This window comes from Phodopus roborovskii, unplaced genomic scaffold, assembly GCF_943737965.1.
Source record: "Phodopus roborovskii unplaced genomic scaffold, PHOROB, whole genome shotgun sequence".
Taxonomy (NCBI): Eukaryota; Metazoa; Chordata; class Mammalia; order Rodentia; family Cricetidae; genus Phodopus; species Phodopus roborovskii.
The window spans coordinates 39,327,003-39,347,096 of record NW_026126517.1 but is presented as its reverse complement, the minus strand read 5'-3'; the positions used below and the strand labels follow the sequence as shown (position 1 = coordinate 39,347,096).

The window sequence follows — 20,094 nt, the reverse complement described above, 5'->3', positions numbered from 1 at the left end:
CCTAATTGCTACTGGTGGATGGGTTGCTGAATGATTAGGAAGGTGAGTCTTGCAGGTGGACTAGAGATGAGGTAGGGTCCCAGTACAGCTTAGGCCCTAGGGGAAATGCAGGCACTAGGAGAAGCCTATCTGAGTCGTGACAGAGCAGCTTTTTCCTTAAATAAGAACCATATTTTCTTGTCTCTGCACATGAAGTTGGTCAATGTGTTAGTGTTTTAAATTCTAGAATTTTAAATTAAATTAAACTAAACTTAATACTGTGTCCAAATTTTATAACAGTCTAAGTTAGATTTGTTATTTTTAGTATTCATGTTAACAAGAAAGAGCTTTTTGAAGCCTATATCCATATGTTTCATGAAATGTGGTAGGACATAGATGGGGATGACGTATAAATAATCTATCAAAAAATGAAACCATGGTAACCCTTTCAAAATGTTAAGTTTGTACATTGCTTGTAGGAAAATGGAATCTCTGTTTACATATAATCACAATATTTTGTCATCTTTTGAGAGCATAATGTAATCAGCTGAGAAATGAAGGTGGTAGATGGAGGGGCTGGTTGCAGATCACTTTCCAGTTGTCTTATGTTGAGAAATAAATAAAAGATGAGAAATTGGGAGGGAGATGATTATAGAGAAGGATGCAGCCAACCTGATTTACTACTTTTACTTTGAGTAGAAACTGTCTAACTAGGTTTTCTGGTTGAACTAAGTGTTGTTGACAAATTACTAATCTACCAGTTGGTTATTTTGTGTTTTCATTTCTATCTTTATTCTTTTCCTTTCCTTGTTTGTTTGCTCCTTTGCCTTTAAAGGCTATGTCTCTTTGTTGTTCAAGCTCTGGGACTCACTATGTAGTAGCCCTAGTTTGGCTTCACACTCATGGCAATGACCCTGCCTCAGTTTTTCATGTGCTAAGCTTATAGACATGAGCTGCTGTGCCCAGATGAGGAATCATTTCTAATGGGAAAGGTTACAGATGGTCCAGAGTTTAGAAATTAGTCTCATTGAATAATCTGACTTTGGAAACAATGTAGAAAATATTTCTATTGTAATATGCTTTTCTTAATGAATCTGATTCATTGTTGGGTTTCTTGGGAGATAGCCTCACTTTGCACTGTAGCAGGCCTGGAACTCACTCTGTAGCCCAGGCAGGACATGAAACTCATTATATAGACCAGGTTGGGCTGGAACTCACTTTGTAGATTGCAGACTTCTATCAGTCCTCCTGCTTCTTCCCAGTGCCTGGAGTAAAGGTATGAATCACCATGCCTAGCTTTATTGTATATAGTTATATTTATTTATATTTAGATTTATAGAAAATATTATAACTGAAATATGACATTATTAACTGCCTATTTTTATCTTAAAATTTTATTCTAGTTCATACTTGGCTATATAGTGATATTAGATAAAGACTTACAGTACAGAGTCTACTTTGTGACTGAGGGGACTTATTCTTGCTTACAATGTAGACACAACTTTTAATAAGAAAGGTCATAGCTAATGACAGTATAAAACTGGCGCTTTCTATTAATTGCAAAATGGACTCCTTTCCCTTTTGTAGTTGGAAATAGGTGTGTGTGTGTGTGTGTGTGTGTGTGTAAGAAAGTAAGTAAGTTTTATGTATCTACAAAGGAAGTTAAGGGTGATATTGTCTTTGGACTGACAGACATCCCATTACTCGATACAATTCCCTGAGAACATTTGGAGATCATTTTTTGGAAGCTTACTATCTAAATGGCAGGCTGTGAGAAAGAGAACAAAAAAACGACTTGTTAGATATGCATCTCTAAATGTAAAAGCTCAACAATTACTAGACCATATAGAAACAAGCCAAAAAGTCATTGCTGATGCATGATGATGTGAACTTTCAGAACACCTAAAGAGGAAATTCTGTAAGCTTCCAGATGGGGGATGTACAGGTAACCATGAAGGATTAGAGATGAACAGTATTGAGGCTGTTTGTTTGTATGTTTGCAATAGGGTCTCCTGGAGCACAGGCTGGTAACAAACAAACTGTTTAGCTTAGGGTGACTTTGAACTTCTGATCCACCACCTCCACCTTCCTTCCAAGTTCTGGGATTATAGGCATGTACCACAAAGCCTCACATCTAAGCTTTAAAAAAAGTTTTAAAAAGACTTATTTAATATGTATGTGAGTGTGCTGCCTGCATTCATGTATGTATGGATCCTACCCTCCGAGATGAAGGAGAATCTAGGGAGTTAGATTCTCCTAGAACTGGACTTAAAGATGGTGGGAATTGAGCCTGTGTCCTTTACAAGACCACCAAATACTTTTAACTGCTGTGCTTTCCAGCTCCTAGTCTAATCTTAATGCCAACACTGGAAACAGAAAATAAGGAAATGTCTTAAATTCTGCTGAAAATTTTCTCTCTAAATTCTATACTGAGCCAAACTCAAGGGCTAAATGTGAGGAAGTATTGATTTTATAAATAATATAAGGCATAAAAACACACTTCTCATGCCCCCTTCTCAGAAATCTATTGGAATAGAAGCCAAGAAAGGAGGACAAGCAATAAGGAAATATGGGGTTCAATGTGGGGTATAGATGGGAGTTCCGGTGACACATAAAAGGAAAATTCTGTGACCATAAGTGTGCACTAGGCTCAGATCTAACTGTACACATTGTAGTCTTATAGCAGGCTGTTGAGGCTATGTATGCTAGGAAGAAAGAGCCTTCTATAATTTTAGCACTGCAGGGTCTAAGGTAAGAAGTTACTGAATTTGAAGCTAGTCTGAGCTACAATAGCAAATTCCAGGCTAGCTTGGGCTATGTGGTGAAAACCCTGTCTTAAAACCAAACAAAACAAGACAACTTGAAGCAAAACAAGATCCGAAAAAAAGAAATAAAAGATATAAGACAAAACCAACCAGAATTAAAACAGCTTTCCTCCACATAATTGAATCTATTGAGAGGAAAGTTTGAATGTGCAGATGAATCACAGTAAGTACATAGAATACTAATCAGGCACAAAAAATGGTGGGTATTAAATATAAAGAGAGCAAAGTTATATGAAAAGAAAACATAATTGTGATGTACTTTTGGTTCAGCAGTGAATTTTATTTACAGTCATAATAATGTAAGCAGATTTAATCACAAATTATGATAGGGAGATGGTAGATGACGAGATTTGACAGCTAAAAGCATTATCTCTTATAATTGGAAGTCAGTAGATACCTTCAAGAAAAAAATTAACAAGCTGCTGTACAGATGGTGAAAAGTTCTCAAAGAAAAAAGCTAAAATTGAAGGTGCAGCAAGGAACTACTGTTTCTTGTAAAACTATTAAGATTTTAAAAGTTGTGTGCGTGGGCCACATGGTTGTGGTGTATGCCCTTAATGCCAGCAGCACTTGGGAGGCAGAAGCAGTCTGATCTCTGAGTTCAAGGCCAGCTTGGTCTATAGAGCGAGTTCCAGGACAGCCAGAGTTACATAGAGAGCCCCTGTCTCGAAAAACAAACAAAAAATGTAAATGGACTAGAAAGATGTCTCTGTGATTAAGAGCGCTTGTTCTTTCAGAAGACCCAGGTTCAATTCCCATGATCCATGTTAGCTCACAACCATCTATAACTCAGTTCCAGCAGATCCAGTGCCCTTTTTTGACCTCCATCAGCACCAGACATGCACATGGTACACATACATACTTGGAGGCAAAACACTTATACATTAATAATAATAATAATAACAAAAATTTTAAAATATTTTTCAAAATTGTACACATGGGGCTGGAGAAAATGTAGTGGCTAAAAAAAGCTTTCTGTTCTTCCCAACATCTACATCAGATGGCTCACAACTGCCTATGACTCCAGTTCCAGGGATGACCCCTTCTGCTCTCCTTTGGCATCCACATGCAGGTGTACATCAAATACCTAAAAACAAAAGTTTAAAAAAGAATTTAAAAGGCCATGTATGTCTATCTGATCAAAAATAAAACACTTTAGGAAGAATTTCTTCACAGAATACTCTTCTGTGAAGAATATATATACTTTTCAACCATTTTTAATTCCCTAGGATTCTAATAACCATATCATCCAAGGATATAGTCAGCAGAATGCTGGAATTCCCTAGGAGGTGATAATTTCTAATAGCTATCATAGTTAATGTAATCCTTAGTTAAGAATTTATTTTATTGTAGTCTAAACAAATGAAGAATTTTGAGCACGTTGCAGATTAAAATATATTTCATTTCAGCATCTCAGAAGTATTTAAATGTTTAGTTTTGCCATGTGTTGTCAATACTTCTGCATTGTGAGTTAATTGCATGCTTCTCTGCAGCCTTTCATTTGAGTGATGCTTCAGATGGCTGGACCTTTTCCACCCCCTTCTTCAGTTCTCTAAAATGCAGTGCTTATTATAGTCCCCCAAGAGTATGCAAAAGCTATTCCAGTAATAGCAAGGAACACCACCTGGCCTTCCACTGTGCACAGTTATCCGGTGCAGTGAATGGTTAATGGAGCTCACATCTATCTTAGCCATAGCTTTATAGTTTAAATGCTAAAGCTTGAATTAGAAATTGAGGTAAACTATATTCATTTTTTAAAATTGATTCTTACCCCCAATTAAAAGGCATGTGGTTTATTTCATTGAAATGTTTCTGTAAAATTGTGAAAATATATTTGAAGTAGAATTAGTTGGGGACATTCAGCAGATCTTTTGGTTCCTGTATAAAACATGATACCTGTCTCAAAAATGTAACAATGATAAATCTTTTTTTAAAAATAAACCCAAACTAGAAACCTTGACTCATTAATAGCAGCTGTCTTTTGAGTGCATTCTATGTAAGTATTTTTTTCAACAGTTCCTATTGTTTGCTTTGTCTTTTTTTGAGGCAGTCAAAATGTAATTGACAGCTGGCAAGTTTATTTTGTCATTTAACCTTTTCTTTGATCCTTCAAACTAGGAACTTTGTTTTATGTAAATTGTCAGTGTGTGTTTCATAGAAATACAATAATACATCTGTGCTACATTTCATCTTGTATTCACAACTAACGACAAAGGTTACCATCACTGAAATTTGTGATGAATTGCTGTTTTTGTTTGTGACGTAGAGGATGGAGTTGATTTAAAAGGAAAGATATCTATCTCTAAAATTTAATGCTGCCCCCCCTTTTTTTTTTAATAACAAACACATTTGCCTATGTGACTGCTAGTGTTAATTGACAGAGTCTAGAATCACCTGGAAGATGGGCTTCTGGACATGCCTGGGGAGAGGTACTTGGTTTTTTAATTGATATGAGAAGACCCGCCCATTTGGCAACAATATTTGCTGGCCATTAATACCAGTTGTGGGTCCTGGATTTTATAAATGGTGGGAGGGAGCTGAGTAGCATGATGTATTTATTACTCTCTGTCTTCAGTTGTGAATGTGATGTGGCCAGCTTCTGTAAGCTCCTGACATCTTCCCAACCATAATGGATTTTACTCTTGAATTTTGAGCCAATATACATCCTTTCCCTTAAGTTGCTTTTGTCAGAGCATTTTATAACAAGAACAGGAAAAGAAACTAAGACATTGTGATGTTTGAATGATGCCATAGGCTCAGATGTTTGAATATTTGGTCCCCAGTTGGTTGCATTGTTTGGTTAGGTTTAGAAAGTGTGGCCTTGCTAGAGGGATCCTGTCATTGGAGGTGGGCTTTGAGAGTTTAAAGCCTCATCTGGTTTCCAGTTTGCACTCTCTGCTTCCTGCTTACAATTTGAAATGTGATCTCTCATCTGTTCCTGCTGCCTGCAGACAGAATTCCCTGCCATGATGGATGGAATCTTATCACTCTTGAACCATAAGCCTAAATAAACTGTTCCTTCTGTAAGTTGCCTTGGTCATGATGTTTTATCACAGCAATAGAAAAGTAATGCTAGCCAACTCCATTTTTTTAATTGACTAATCCTTGAATTTTGATTTTATTTCATTAAAAGCAGAAGATCATTATGAAATAATAGGATCTCCCTTTTAGCTCAAGTTGACCTTAAACTCAGGTTCCCTCAGTCTCAGCCTGTCAAGTAAAGGAGTACAGATGTCCAGCATAAGATTTACAGTGCATTTCTGGGAGAGTCAGTTTAGTGCTTAAAAGCACGTGCTACTGCCCTTCCAAAGGATCCAAGTTTTGTCCCCAGTACCCTTGTTGGACACCTCACAGCTCGTGTCTATAACTCTTCCTACAAGTCCACTACTCTCATCTGACCTCTGCAGGCTCCTGTACACATGTAGCATATACTCGCACACACATATATTAGTGGAGGTCAGAGGGAAACTTTTAGGAACTTTTGGATGCTGGAGACTGAACTTAGGCTGTTGTCAACTTTGGTGGTAAGTAAGTACCTATACCTACTGAGCCATCTTGGTGGCACTATTCTCTCTTCTCCCTCCCTTCCTCACTTGACAGGGTCTCACTGTATAGCCCTGGCTGGCTTAGAACTTTTCTATGTGTAGACCAGGTTGTCTCACAGAGATCTGCCTATCTCTGCCTCCCAAGTACTGGGATTACAGATGTGTTCCACCATGCTTGGCAGTTCTCTTTGAAATATTTTTTCCAGTTATTTTATACTGTCCTAAGATGTTTCTTTAGTAGGGAGAAGATACTATTGTCCTGTTTGCAGTCTCTGTTAATATCCAAAAAGAAAATACCTATAGTGCGGGAGTGGAATTATTTGTTTTATTGTTGTTTGAGACCATGTATCTCAGGCTGGTCTTGAATTTAAGATCTTCCTGTCTCAGCCTCCCAATTGCTGCTCTTACCATTGTGCTCAGCAGTTTGTTCCTAAAGTCTGTGTTACATCTTTGTATGTCTCTGTACAGCACAAGAATTTGGGCATTGATTTGAATGATTTATTGCTGCACACTCTACCTCCATTCCTTCTGGCATGCTTTTCTTGTTCATTCCTTCACTGTCCACATAGTTGATAACAAACTTTAGTTCTAGCCGGGCAATAGTGGTTTATGCCTTTAAGCCCAGCAGTTGGGAGGCAGAGGCAGGTGGATCTCTGTGAGTTTGACCAACCTTGTCTAAAAGAGCTAGTTTCAGGACAGCCTCCAAAGCCACAGAGAAACCTTGTCTCCAAAAACCAAAAACAAAACAAAACAAACTCTGGTTCTAGATGCTGAAGGTAAGATGGTCATATGCTCCAGAAAACCTTCATCTAGAATGGTCATCAGCTCTGGGGAACCTCAATCTAGGCAAGGAATCACAATATGGATAGAAATGATAGTGCAGTAGGATAAGTGTGAAAAATACCCAAGAAATGGCCAGTAGAGAGAGACAGTAAAAGAGTTCTAATCTCCTGGGACAGGCTGGTGAACCTGAAGGTGGGAAAGAAACAGTGGGACAATAGACAACTTTGACTGGCCAGCTCTGTTGCATCAGAGTGCTTCAGCCATTGGTCACTGGGGCGTTGTTCTGCTACCTGAAAGGACTCAGGTGTAGCCTTCTCAATCTGTGGGTTGTAACCCACTGGGTGCTGGAATGAACTTTTCACAGGGGTCACATAAGATCATCAGAAAACACAGATACTTACATTACAATTCATAACATTAGCAAAATTACTGTTATGAAGTAGCAAAAAAAATAATTTTATGATTGGGGTTACCACAACATGAGAACTGTACTAAAGGGCTGCAGCATTGGGTTGAGAACCACTGCTCTAATGGGTTTGTTTAGAAAAGGTATTATAGCCCCACAGGAAGGTAGGGAGGCAGTGCAGCCACTGTGTGTTGGTGTTTGGCATGAGGCCAGAGAATCCAGTCGTTTAGGAAATGAAGGATTTAATAAATGGGGAGCTTGCAGGTGTGTATTCATCCTGACATCTGTCAGAGACAAGGCTTCTTCCATATGTAGTAGTGTGGTCAGGGTCAGTCCTGCCTCTTTGGTTCCCTTTTCTGTTGCTTTAAAATGCAAAGGTTCTGATTAGATTTCCATTTTCTGTTGTTCTTAGAAGGGGCAGGGTAGAGGGGTAGAAACAGTGATGAAATAAATTGTGAACCCAGGATTAATGAAGGTAAGTAGATTTCTGTCATTTAGCTTCATCTATTACAGTGTAAAGGTGGAATTCTTGATGTCTAAGTGGGAATCAAGAGCTTTAGCATTTGATGGGACTGCTAGCTGTATAACAGCAAAGACTTAAGAGATAGGCCTCAGGAAAATAGTAATTGTTCCTTGATTAATATAGAGACTATTACCTGATAATGTGTCCAGGGTTTGAGGTGGGATGTTTAGTTTCAATGTACTTAGTTTTTTTTTCCCCTGAAGAAGGTAGGAGTGCTCTTGAGGGCACATTACTACTCCTCCATCTGAAGTCTGGAGAGTTTGTAAGTGCTTGCTAATGTCACTGAATGGTAGGTAGGATAAAGTGAATTGTGGTCCTGCATAGTGTAAACTTGATCCTATGTCCTTTATAGTCCTACATGGGAATCAGTAAACTTATGCATATTTTAAACTTTCTTTATTGTTAATTGTTTAAGCTTGATTTGGAATAGTAAGGGTGTTAAATGAGCTGGCATTTAAGCAAACCATATGAAAAGGCTAATAAAAAATTAGGATTGTAAATTATGGTTTCAGGCACTAATATTTTACATTTTACTTTTTCCTCTAAGCAAATGGTTATGAGCCTTAGAGTTTCTGAACTCCAAGTTCTGTTGGGCTACGCTGGGAGGAACAAGCACGGACGCAAACACGAACTTCTTACAAAAGCCTTGCATTTGTTAAAGGCTGGCTGCAGTCCTGCTGTACAAATGAAAATTAAAGAACTCTACAGGCGGCGGTTCCCTCAGAAAATTATGACGCCTGCGGACTTGTCTATTCCCAACGTACATTCAAGTCCTATGCCAGCAACTCTGTCTCCATCCACCATTCCACAGCTCACCTATGATGGTCACCCTGCATCATCCCCACTACTCCCTGTTTCTCTTCTGGGACCTAAACATGAACTGGAACTCCCACATCTCACATCAGCGCTGCACCCAGTCCATCCGGATATAAAGCTACAAAAGTTACCATTCTATGACCTGCTGGATGAGCTGATCAAACCCACAAGTCTAGGTAAGATAGGAGGCAATTCGATTACCGCTGTGGTTAGCATTCTTCTTTTAGATTGAATCAAATATATTAAAAGTTGTCCTTTAGACAAAAGTTTTGAACACAATAAATAGTGAGTTTGAAACCAGGTTTCATCATATAAACACTGGCTGTCCTATTTGCTATATAGACCAGGCTGTCTTTGAATTCACAAAGATCCTCCTGCTTCTGCCTCCAGAGCCATTGAATTAAAGGTATGTTCCACTGTGCCTGGCTTCTAATTAATGTACAGTAACCCTTGTAAATTAAAATGGAAAACAAATTACCACCAGTCTCTAAACTCTGTTTTTAATTTTCAGTGGTTGATGACATCTAAAACAGACTGACCAGTTTTGATTACTTGAATGTATAAATTGTTTTAATTATCATAAAAGGAAATTTGAGCTTTGAAGCTGTGGTCAACTTTCAGCTGCTGTTTTTCAAGTTGAGACATGTGTGTTAGGCATACATATGTAACATACACAAATTCCTATTTATTGTAATATGAGTGCTAGAACTTTCTGTTAGTAGGTTTTCCATCCTGAGATTTCCTTGTCACAGTATAGAGTTCAACATACTTATTAATCATTTTTAGTTGCTATGATGTCATCTGCTTTATTAATGTGAAACAGTTGACTTTTTTGTGATTTGTGATGCTTTTGGTAGAATATACTTTAATAGCAAACTTTTTTGGATGCTGGCTTATTATGAATCAGTGCTTGGCAAGCTAATTCTACTGGTTTGGTTTTGTGTGATATTTTTGTAAGAATTTTGTTGTTGTTTGAGGCAGGTCTAAATCTGACACTGACCAGGCCAGTACTCACTGCAGTTCTCCCTGTTTCTGCTTCCTGGGTGCAGCTCAGAATTTTTTATATGTCCTGGAGCCTAAAGTAGTTCCTGTCTGGCTCCTATAGAAATGTTTATTAATTCCTGTCATTAATATTAAATATTTCAGCTTGAGGAATTGCTGAGTATTGAGAACAAGTTTTGAATACTTTTGGAGAAGGTAGGAGTGTTTTTTTTGTTTTTTTTTTTGTATTGGGGTCTAATGTAGTCCAGGTTGGCCTAGTATTATTCTACATGAAGCAGAATATGACCTTGAAATATTGATCCTCCTGTCTGTACCATCTAAGAGCTGGAATTGGCAGGCATGTGCCACCAATCTTTTGTATAGGCTTTTTAAAATTAGATTTTTAATGTATTCTTTGAGAATTTCATATATGTGTACAATATGTTTTGATCATCTCTCCTTGGATCCTTCTCAATATGTCCCCCTCCTAACTTCCTTTTTGTTAGTTTGTTGGTTTCTTTACAATCTACTGAATCCAATTAGTGGTTCCTGTTTGTGTATTGTGTGGAGCCATGAATTTTAGAGACTTGCTGAAATTCTGCCAGTGAACAAGGAAATATTTGATTTTAATTGTATTTAGCAGAATTTCTAAGAATAAATGAAGATACAGAAGGTATTTCCAAACAGCATGATTTTTTATTATATGAATTCATTCAATTTATGGATTTAGTTTTGCATTGTGTGTGTATACATGTGTACTCCATTCATGCAGGTGTTATAGCTTGTGTAGATCAGAGTTGGTTCATTTTTTCTACCATGCAAATCCTAGAAATCAAATTTAGGTGTTCAGACTTGAAGGCAAATACCCTTACATGTTGAGTCATCTTGCCAGCCTAACAAACAACAAGGAGTTTATAACACCATTTTATTTTTTAAAAACAAATTTAGATTTATTTTATTTGTATGAATGCTTCGCCTGCACATGGTGCCTAGTATCTGTGGGGATCAGAAGAAGCTATTAGATTCCTTGGAGCTGGAGTCACTGGTTGGAGCCACCCTCTGGATTCTGGGAGCTGAACCCAGTCCTTATTGAGAGCATTAAGTGCTCTTAACTGCTGAGCCATCTCTCCAGCTCCATTTTATTCTTAAAGTAGCCAAACAAGAAGAAGAAGAAAAAAAAAAAGTAAGACTCATTGAGAATCTACCTAATGCATATATAAGTTTGTGTGTGTTCATTATAAAAAAAAATTGTTAGCAGTATGTTATGTATACACAGATACCACATGGTGTTTGTTGTTTTTTCATAGATGAATTTTGTCCTTAGGATTGTGTGATTTACCTTTTATTTCTTTTTAAATAAGATAAGCATCTTTTCTTGCCTGACTCATGTAGATCTCTATCATTTTAAATTAATGGCATTATTTGTATTTATATAAAGTTTATGTGTCATGTAGACATATACCATTTGATGAATAATCATTAGATCAGCTGAAATTTGATAGAAGAATATTGGTAACTTGTATTTGAGTGTGGCTTTTAAGCTCTTTTCTGCTCTTAACAGTTAATCCTCCATGCTTTTATTAACATAAATCTCAAGTGTTAGTGTGATTAGATGATATTTAACATGTGTGCCAATTTTGTTATGGAAATGCAGACTGGTGAGCATATTAGACAGTGTTTAGAAAGTTAAACTCATTTTACTTGAGGTGCTTTGCTTGAATGTATATATTAGTTTTTCATTCTGATGTTCAGATTCTTGTTTCCAGTTGCATACCTGTATGGGTATTGTAGTTTGATTTAATTCTCCATCATTTACCCTTACATCTTAGTGTTTTAATCCCAGCATGCAAGAGGCAGAGGCAAGTGGATCTCTGTGTGAGTTTGAAGCCAGCCTATTCTACAGAGCAAAGTCCAGGACAGCTAGGGCTACACAGAGAGACTTTGTCTCAAAAAATAAAAATGGTTCTTAAAAAAATTTAATTTATTATTTTTATTAAGTGTCTGTGTGGCATGTGAGTGCATGTGCCCAAAGATGCCTGAGGTGTTGGATCCCCCCTGGATCTGAACTTACAGGTGATTGGCAGCCACCTGACAAGGTTGCTGGGGACCGAACTCAGGTCCTCTGGAAGAGCAGTACATTCATTTAATCACCTAGCCATCCATCTCTCTAGCACCTGATCTCCACCACCCACCCACACACCCCCTTTTAAGACCAGAGTCTTGCTGTTTAACCCATGGTGGCAAACTAACCTGTGGCCTCTTTTTGTGTGGTTCTTACTAAGAATTTTGTTGTATAAGGCTGAATCTCATCCTATAGACCAGGCTAGCTTAGAGCTCACTGTGTAACCTAGGCTTAGTTGGAGATTGCTACCCTCCTGCCTTTACTTCCTAGATCTTGAGCCACCGCACACAGTTCAGAATTTGTATACTCCAGAAAAGTTAAAAATTAAACCAGTGACTGTACCAGGAGGTGGAAGTAGGTAAGGGGCCCCTCACTAAGCCTGACAGCCTGACAGCCTGACATTGATCCTGGAGAGCCACTGGACAAAGAGAAAATTAACTCCCCAGAGTTGTCCTGTATGTGGGGGGCCTCTCCCACCCCATAAGTAAATAATTTTTTAAAAATCAACAATGAATATGTAACAGAAGTCATGTATGCCTGTACAACCTACTTACTGTTTGGCTCTTTCAGGAGAAAGTTTGTTAATTCGTGTTATAAATCACTGCACATTTCAGTTTTGTGAACTGGTGAAATTTGAGAACACATTTTGAGATTTTTTTTTTTTTGAAGGTTTTTAAGAGGTCTCATGTAGCCCCAGACTTGTAACTCCCTGTGTATTGTCCAGGCTGGCCTCAAACTTGTAATAGTCCTCAGACTCTCAAGTTCTCTAACTACCTGTATACACTACGGTAACCTGAATGTTACTTAGGGACTTCATTTTTCTATAGAACTTTTTGTTTGTTTGTTTATTTGTTTTTTTGTTTTTAGACAAGGTCTCACTGTATACACTGGATGGCCTGGAACTTACTATGTAGACAGGCTGGCTTCTACCTGCTCCTTCCTTCCAAATGCTGGTTTTAAAGGTGTGAACTACCACATCCAGCTTTAGAACATTTTAAATTTATCTTGATTATGTTCATTTCTACCTACCATCACCACCACCTTAAGGATATTTGAATGTGTAATAGTAATGGATAATCATATTAGATTTTCCCCTAAAGAGATATTAAGCTGATAGCTACAAATTGAACTCATGTAGCTGTTGATGACCTTGAACTCCGGATTTCCCTGGCTCTATCTCCCAAGTGTAACCAAACTTTGTTCTTTGTTTGAACAGTTTTTAAATGGCTCCCAAATGTCACCCTAAAATGTTGTCTGGTAGTCTGATTGTAAGAACTAGTGATGTAAACCAATATGTGGCTGGGTGTGGTGGCCCATTCTTTTAATGACAGCCAGGACTACATAGAGAGCCTGTCCCCACAAAATAAACAAATATGGAAGATACAAGTGTTAGGCAAGCTTTGCTCAGGCAGGAGTTAGCAGTATTGTCAGCTGTGAATTAAGGTTAATGAATCATCAACACATTATTACGTAAGGAGTTTTCAGATGGCAGCACAATACACAAAACATTAGCACATACGATGAGGTTATGCACCGACTAGTTGATGTAAATTTTGTGAGCAGAGAGGCTTGAAGGAGCCAGAGCCGGCTTGAATGACTGACTGTGTAGAGCAAAACTGCTGCACTTATATAACCATAACTGATGACGTGTACTTTGATTTAAATACCAAATTTTAATATGGTACATTTCACATAAAAATACAAAAGTAGTGTGTCACCATGTTTCAAATTTTTCTTTCCCTATCATAGAATTAAAATAATCAAATGATGTTACCAGAAAGTAATCTGTGGAAGCTAGGTTCAGTAAACATTTGTTGCTTGGTAGTGCTTTAATGAATCTGAAAGTGATTTGTTGAGAAAGATTATGAGTAACCTGAAAATTTTAGGATGAACCCAGTTATAGGACTGTGTTATCTGGATTCTTTAGTGTTTATAAATGACAGGGTCTCCCTATGTAACCCTGGTAGACCTTGAACTTGCTGTGTAGTCCATGCTGACCTCAAACTCACAGAGGTCAATTTGGGGTTGAACTGTTTGGGTGTGCATGCCTGCACATGTGTTCACACTCTCTGTCTCTCCATAGAATGAACTAGCTCTGTTAATACATAATTTGCTTTCCCAAATGATTTTTTCTCCTGAAAAGCTCATTTGTTTAGATCTTGGAAAAGCATGTATTTTGAAAAATTAAATAGCTTTTGTATTTTCTTTATTTAAAAAATGCATACATTAAAATAAAGCCCTTAAAGAGCATAGTTTATAGTTGATTACCTGATCATAGCTGTCAGTTCAGAATATGACAGGTAAATTTAATTATTCTTTTCCCCTTCCATTTGGCTGTAAGCATTGATATGAGCACAATTTAAAAAATACTCAAGTCTGGATGTTGTGATAATGTATTTGTAATCCCAGACCTTCACAAACATAAAAACATTCAGCTTATAACTGGAACTAATTAGTTAATCAATTGATAGGGTCTCCTTATGCAGTCCAGACTTTTTTGAAACTCAGCTCCTGCTTCTTTCTGCCTTGTAAGTACTGTAATCATGGGTGTGTGTCAGGAGGCCTGTGTATCCAGAGAACATAATTCTTAAGCTGTGTTTGTTTTGATATCGGGTCTTATGTAGCAGTCTAACCTCCAATTCCCTATTTAGTGGAGGTTAGCCAGGAGTTCCTGATCCTCCTGCCTCCTTGGATTATAGGCATGCTACCACACCCTGTTTTATAAAACCCAAGACTTCTTGCATGCTAGGCAAACACTTTGTCATCTGAGCTACATTTGCCCCATTGTGGGCTTACAGTCTGTCTTATTTAGTGTTCCTTTGAAATTTTTTTAATTATTATTTTTTTAATGTGTGTGGATGTTTTGCTTGTATCTAAGTCTGTGTATTACATTCATTCGTAGTGCCTGAGGAGAGCTTTGGGTCTCCTGGGACTGGAGTTACAGATGGTTTCCAGCTGCCATGTGGGTGCTGGGAATCAAACCTGGATCCCCTGCAAGAATAGCCAGTGCTCTTGACAGCTGAGCTGTCTTTCCAGCCCAAAGTAGTCCCTTTTCTTTCTTTTTCTTTTTTGCCCCCCATGTCTATGTGGAGTTGAGCTCAGGTCTCAATGCATGTGAGGAAGGCAGCTACCATGGATTGCATCTGTAGCAGCCCCTTCCTTAAGTTTCAGACTTTTGAAGATATATATGAAACATTGATATAAAAATTTCTGAATAAAAAAAAAGAAACCAAAATCTTAGCCAGGTGGTGGTGGCATGCAACTTTTATCACAGCATTTGGGAAGCAGAGGCAGGTGGATCTCTGAGTTCAAGGCCAGTCTAGTCAGATCTCTGAATTCAAGACCCAGGACACCCAGGGCTACACAAAGAAGCCCTGTTTTGAGGTTAAAACAAACAAAACCATCAAAAACAAACAAAACAAAACACTTCATGTAGTTGTGTGTATAAAGAATACATTATATACACATTTGAGTTTTGCCTTGGGGAAACAAGGCAGCAGATGTTTCCCCTTTACTCAGGAGCTAAGATGAGCTAGCTGTCTTTGTGGGTTTGTACCACACAGGTGAGGCTCCTGCGGTATCTTAACATTAGATAGTGGTGTTTTCTGCCAAGGGCTGCTGACATCAGATTATAGTTTACCACTTCCTTCTCATTTTGAATGATCTAGTTTTCCTTCTTCCATGTACCTGATAACCAGTGCCTGGAGATAGATGGGCCAGTGTGTTCAGGGCTTTCAGGGGTTTGTGAGCTCTCTTGAGCGGTGCTACTTCTGTGTGCTGAAGTTTGGGGGCCAGGTGGAGAGTCCTGGATTTGGGGTGGGGGTGGAGGATGGAGAGGCTTCCTCACTACAACCTTTACTTCTTACTTTGGCATCACTGGCTCTGATCTTCAGAACAAAACTCCCAAGTTACCTTGCACATCTATGCTTTGTTGATAATCTTTTTATCTGCTGATACTAGCTAGCTTCATATTTAGTAGTGTTTACATAGTTGTCCGTGTGCTTTAGTGAATGATATATGATATTTGAATGTTAGCTTGGGAACTATATTAGACTTTCTTGATTAGAAAGGAATTTTGACAAAATCAGTAAAGAACTCATTTATGTAGTTGTAAATAAAGCAAGCCTGTTAAAATCGAGAGGTCTGGGAATGAGGAGATGGCTCAGCTGTAAGAACACTGGCTGCTTTCAGAGGACTGGGGTTTGATTCCAGTAACCGTGTGGCAGCTCACAACTGTCTTTAACTCCAGACCCTAGAGATCCAACACTCTTCTGGCCTTCACAGGTACCAGGTGTGCACAGACATACATGTTTCTAAAACATTCATACACACAAAATGCAAATTTAAACACACACACACACACACACACACACACACACACACACACAGAGCTTCATGCTGCACATAAAAATGTGAGTCTATAATAATTCTAGTATTCAAGAGGTAGAGGAGGATCAAGAATTTACATAGGGAATTCAAAATCAGCCTTGGCTGTATGATACACCCAGGCTTATTAAAGGGAATCAGTCAAAAAGCACACTGTTGACTCAGTGTGGTACATTTAGCATTTAGTTTTCTTTGCATTTTCCTGTTGCCCTCTTTGGTACAAATAAACCTTGATTACATTTTATTTTAGCAAATTTAGCCAGGTAATGCCCCAAAATGAAAATAACTAAACAAAAACAGAAAAAAGAATTTGAATAACTCACCTGCACCCCCCCAAAAAAAAAACAAAAAACAAACAAACAAAAAAAAACCTATTGGGATCCCTTGTAAGTACTGTCAGAATAGAAGAAAGGGAATGTCTGAAATGATCTATAGTCACCCAGGTATTCTCAGTATGGCATCATTCATGGGGTGAGTGCTTGAAGAAAACCTACTGCCCAAATCAGGCTCTATCCTGGACTATATATAGTTGTCTGAAAGCCTAAGGCTGAGGTGTTCCATGTGTTTAATAAATGGGGGGGGGGGGCAGAAAGGACTGCCTCCTTCCTGCCTCATGATTTACATATTTTTAAGAATTTAATATTTTGAGGTTTTGATTTTAAAATTTGGGTACTGATGGTGCTTGCTGCCAATCCTGACAGCTTGAGTTCAATCCCCAATGTGGTAGAGAGGACAGATTACCACAGGTTGTCCTCTAACATCCTATTTCTATACACACTGACACATCTGTGTTTGTGCACATATGTGCATACACATACAATGCACAAATGCTAACAATTTTAATTCATATGATTTTATTATTACATAGAGAAGAAATAACTTTTGTATAATGTAAACACTTCCTTGAGCTTTTGACCTTCCCTCCATACAATGTTCAATGTACAGTTAGTAGCCTATGGTCACAATAAAAAAAAAAAAAAAAAAAAAAAAAAAAAAAAAAAAAAAACTCAAAGGAAATAATGGGTAAAATCAGGTTACATAATCATTTATTCATAAGATTTAAAAATATTATTCTTTGAGAATATGATAAATGCACGTAATGTGTTTAAATCATTTTCACCTATACTCCTCACCTCTAGCTTTCTACAGACCCCCCCCCACCAACTTTGTTCTGTGAGATTTTAAATTTCAAGTATAAAGGTGAATATCAAATAGGAAAAACTTTTTTTTTAAAGATTCATTTATTTTTACATATATGAGTGCTTTGCTTACACATATGTATATGTGCTACATTTGTGCCCGCAGAGACCAGAGGGGTTTTTAGATCTCCTGCATGTATGATTTTGAGTCACTGCATGGATTCTGGGAACTGAACCTGGGTCTTCTACAAGAGCAGCAAATGCTCTAAACCACTGCATTTCTCCAGCCCCAGGAAAACAACTTCTAAAAGATAATTTATTTTTATGTGTATAGGGCTTTTTCTGAATGTATGTTTGTTCACCATGTGTATGCCTGGAGTTTGTGGAGGTTAGAAGAGGGCATCAGAGCCACTGGAACTGGAATTAGACTGTTGTAAACTACTGCACAGGTGCTAGGAATCAAGCCCTGGTTCTTTGGAAAAGCAGGCAGTACTTTTAACTGCTGGACCATAGCTCCTTTCCGTAGGAGTGGGAAAATGATCAAAGATAAACCTAATGGGAAGAGCTGATAGATCACTATTGTGAGAACACAAAAGAAATCAGTTAAATCTTCAAAACAGTCAAATTTGGGTCATGGCTGCCGATTTCTCTCATCCCAGCACTTTTTAAAAATAATTTTTTAAATTTAATAATGTAAATGATGTACTTCTAAGTAAGTCAATAATGAGATTTTAAATCCCATCTACCTTGCTCATTGTAGTCCACATGGCATCTGTTTTGGACTGGCTCTACTCATTGCTTGCAGCTTTTCATGATCCTGTCACTTCTAAGTTCCTGGGGTTTCCATTTTCTTGATTCTCATACTCACAGCTTCACTTACTGCTGTTGCAGGGGCTGCTGCAGCTATGCTAACCCTGCCACACAGTGTCAGGCCTCCTAGACCTTCTTTTGAAATCTGGGTGATAATCCTCATGACCCTGTAATTCTTACACTCTGCACTCATACAAAACTAGTATGTTGACAATGCCAGGTTCTGTCAGTTCCAGTGGTAGCCTGGGCCTCTTTGGTTCATGCCTGTGTTTGCTTCTGGGTGTCTACATGGCTGGAAAAACTTCTGTCAATTACCCTGTGTATTTAGCACACCTAAAACTCTTCTTAAAACAAAATCTTTGAAATGTGTTAATAAGACCATTATATTTTAGAGCCTGCTTGGATGGGGTTCGATGGATGGTGCCTGAGGAATCTGGAAAAGCTTCTAAGGCATCCTTCCTAGTGTACTCTCAAAGTACTTGGCTGCCATTCCTTCTGGGTCCCAATTTTACAAAAATACCTTCCTTATTTGGGCAGTTGTTTCCCAACAAAGGTTTCTCAGACTTTTTAAAAATTCTGTTTTCTGGTAGCAGTCTCACTGCAAGTGTGACTGAATGCAACCAGCTATAACCTGGTACGGTCTGACAGTTGCTATCAGCTCAGTCAGTCACCTCTAAACCTAGTCTTCCACTGAGGGTTACAGTAAGCACAATTGTAGGTGAAGTCTTTGCTACAGTATAACATAGATGACTCCTGTGTGAAAGTTAAAGAGCCTGACCTTCACTGCCTAGAGTTAGAGTTGTGGTTTCTGAGCACCCACCAGAATCACCTAATGAGCTCTGTATACAGTATTCTCAGACCATTATCTCCAGACTTCCAAACGCCTCCAGAAACCAGGTCCAACTCCTTCTTACTAACCACATGATCAAGTTTTGCTGACAGAAGCGTACCAATTTTCTGTTGCTGTGACAAATGATGAAGGAAAGGAAGGAAGACCTCCTTTAATTGAGTTTGAGAATACTAGGGTGCGGTCAACATGATGGTGGCAGGAATACATGGCAGAGGTCATTACTTGAATCAGAACCAAAGGATGAGCTCTCAGTGTCATCTCAAAAGACCCTGAAGCAATCAGTCATTCACAGTACCCCTCCCAGCTCCTATTTACCACTAACCTACCTTTCTTTGATGCCTGTACTAATGTTTCCATTTTAATTCTGTGACTTGTCATATTCTTGGCTTTCTATATTTGTAATATTGAACTATTCTTGCATTCCTGGGGTGGGAGAAGCTCTCAATTATTGATATAAGATCCTTTTCATGTGCTATTAAATTTGAAGTATGTACATTCTTGTCTTATTTATTATGGAAAGCATCTTGGTTGGTTGGTGGATTGGTTATGTCTTTTCAGCACAGGTTAGCCTAGAACTCACTCAAGAGCCTAAGCTGGCCTCCAACTCATGGCAATCCTGCCATAGCCTCCTGAATACTGAGATGTTAGGCAAGAGTCACCAAAACTAGCTCACTTGAGTTTAATGTTGATATCATTTCATTGTGTAGTCAAGGGCAGTCATGGACTCTTGGGCCTCCTGCTTCAGGTGTGTTCCCTCATACCTGGCTTAGAATTTATTATTTTCCACTGATCTGTTTTAGTTATTATATTGTTTTATATAGTTTTTTAGACAGTATCTCTTGCAGCCCAATCAGGCCTCGAACTTATGATATGTCTGAGGCTACTTTTGACCTTGGGATTATATATATGCAGAGCCGAGTATACTGGCA

General features: G+C 38.2%; 1 protein-coding gene across 2 annotated transcripts in view; it reads left to right on the top strand.

Annotated features, from left to right (window-relative positions):
- The window catches only part of Pias1 (protein inhibitor of activated STAT 1), a 111,645-nt gene that overhangs the window by 24,874 nt on the left and 66,677 nt on the right, over window positions 1-20,094 (top strand). For both annotated transcript variants that reach the window (XM_051197711.1, XM_051197713.1), the window contains exon 2: window positions 8,609-9,053. In XM_051197711.1, coding sequence (XP_051053668.1) covers window positions 8,609-9,053 — 445 coding nt within the window. The remainder of the gene's footprint in view (window positions 1-8,608; window positions 9,054-20,094) is intronic.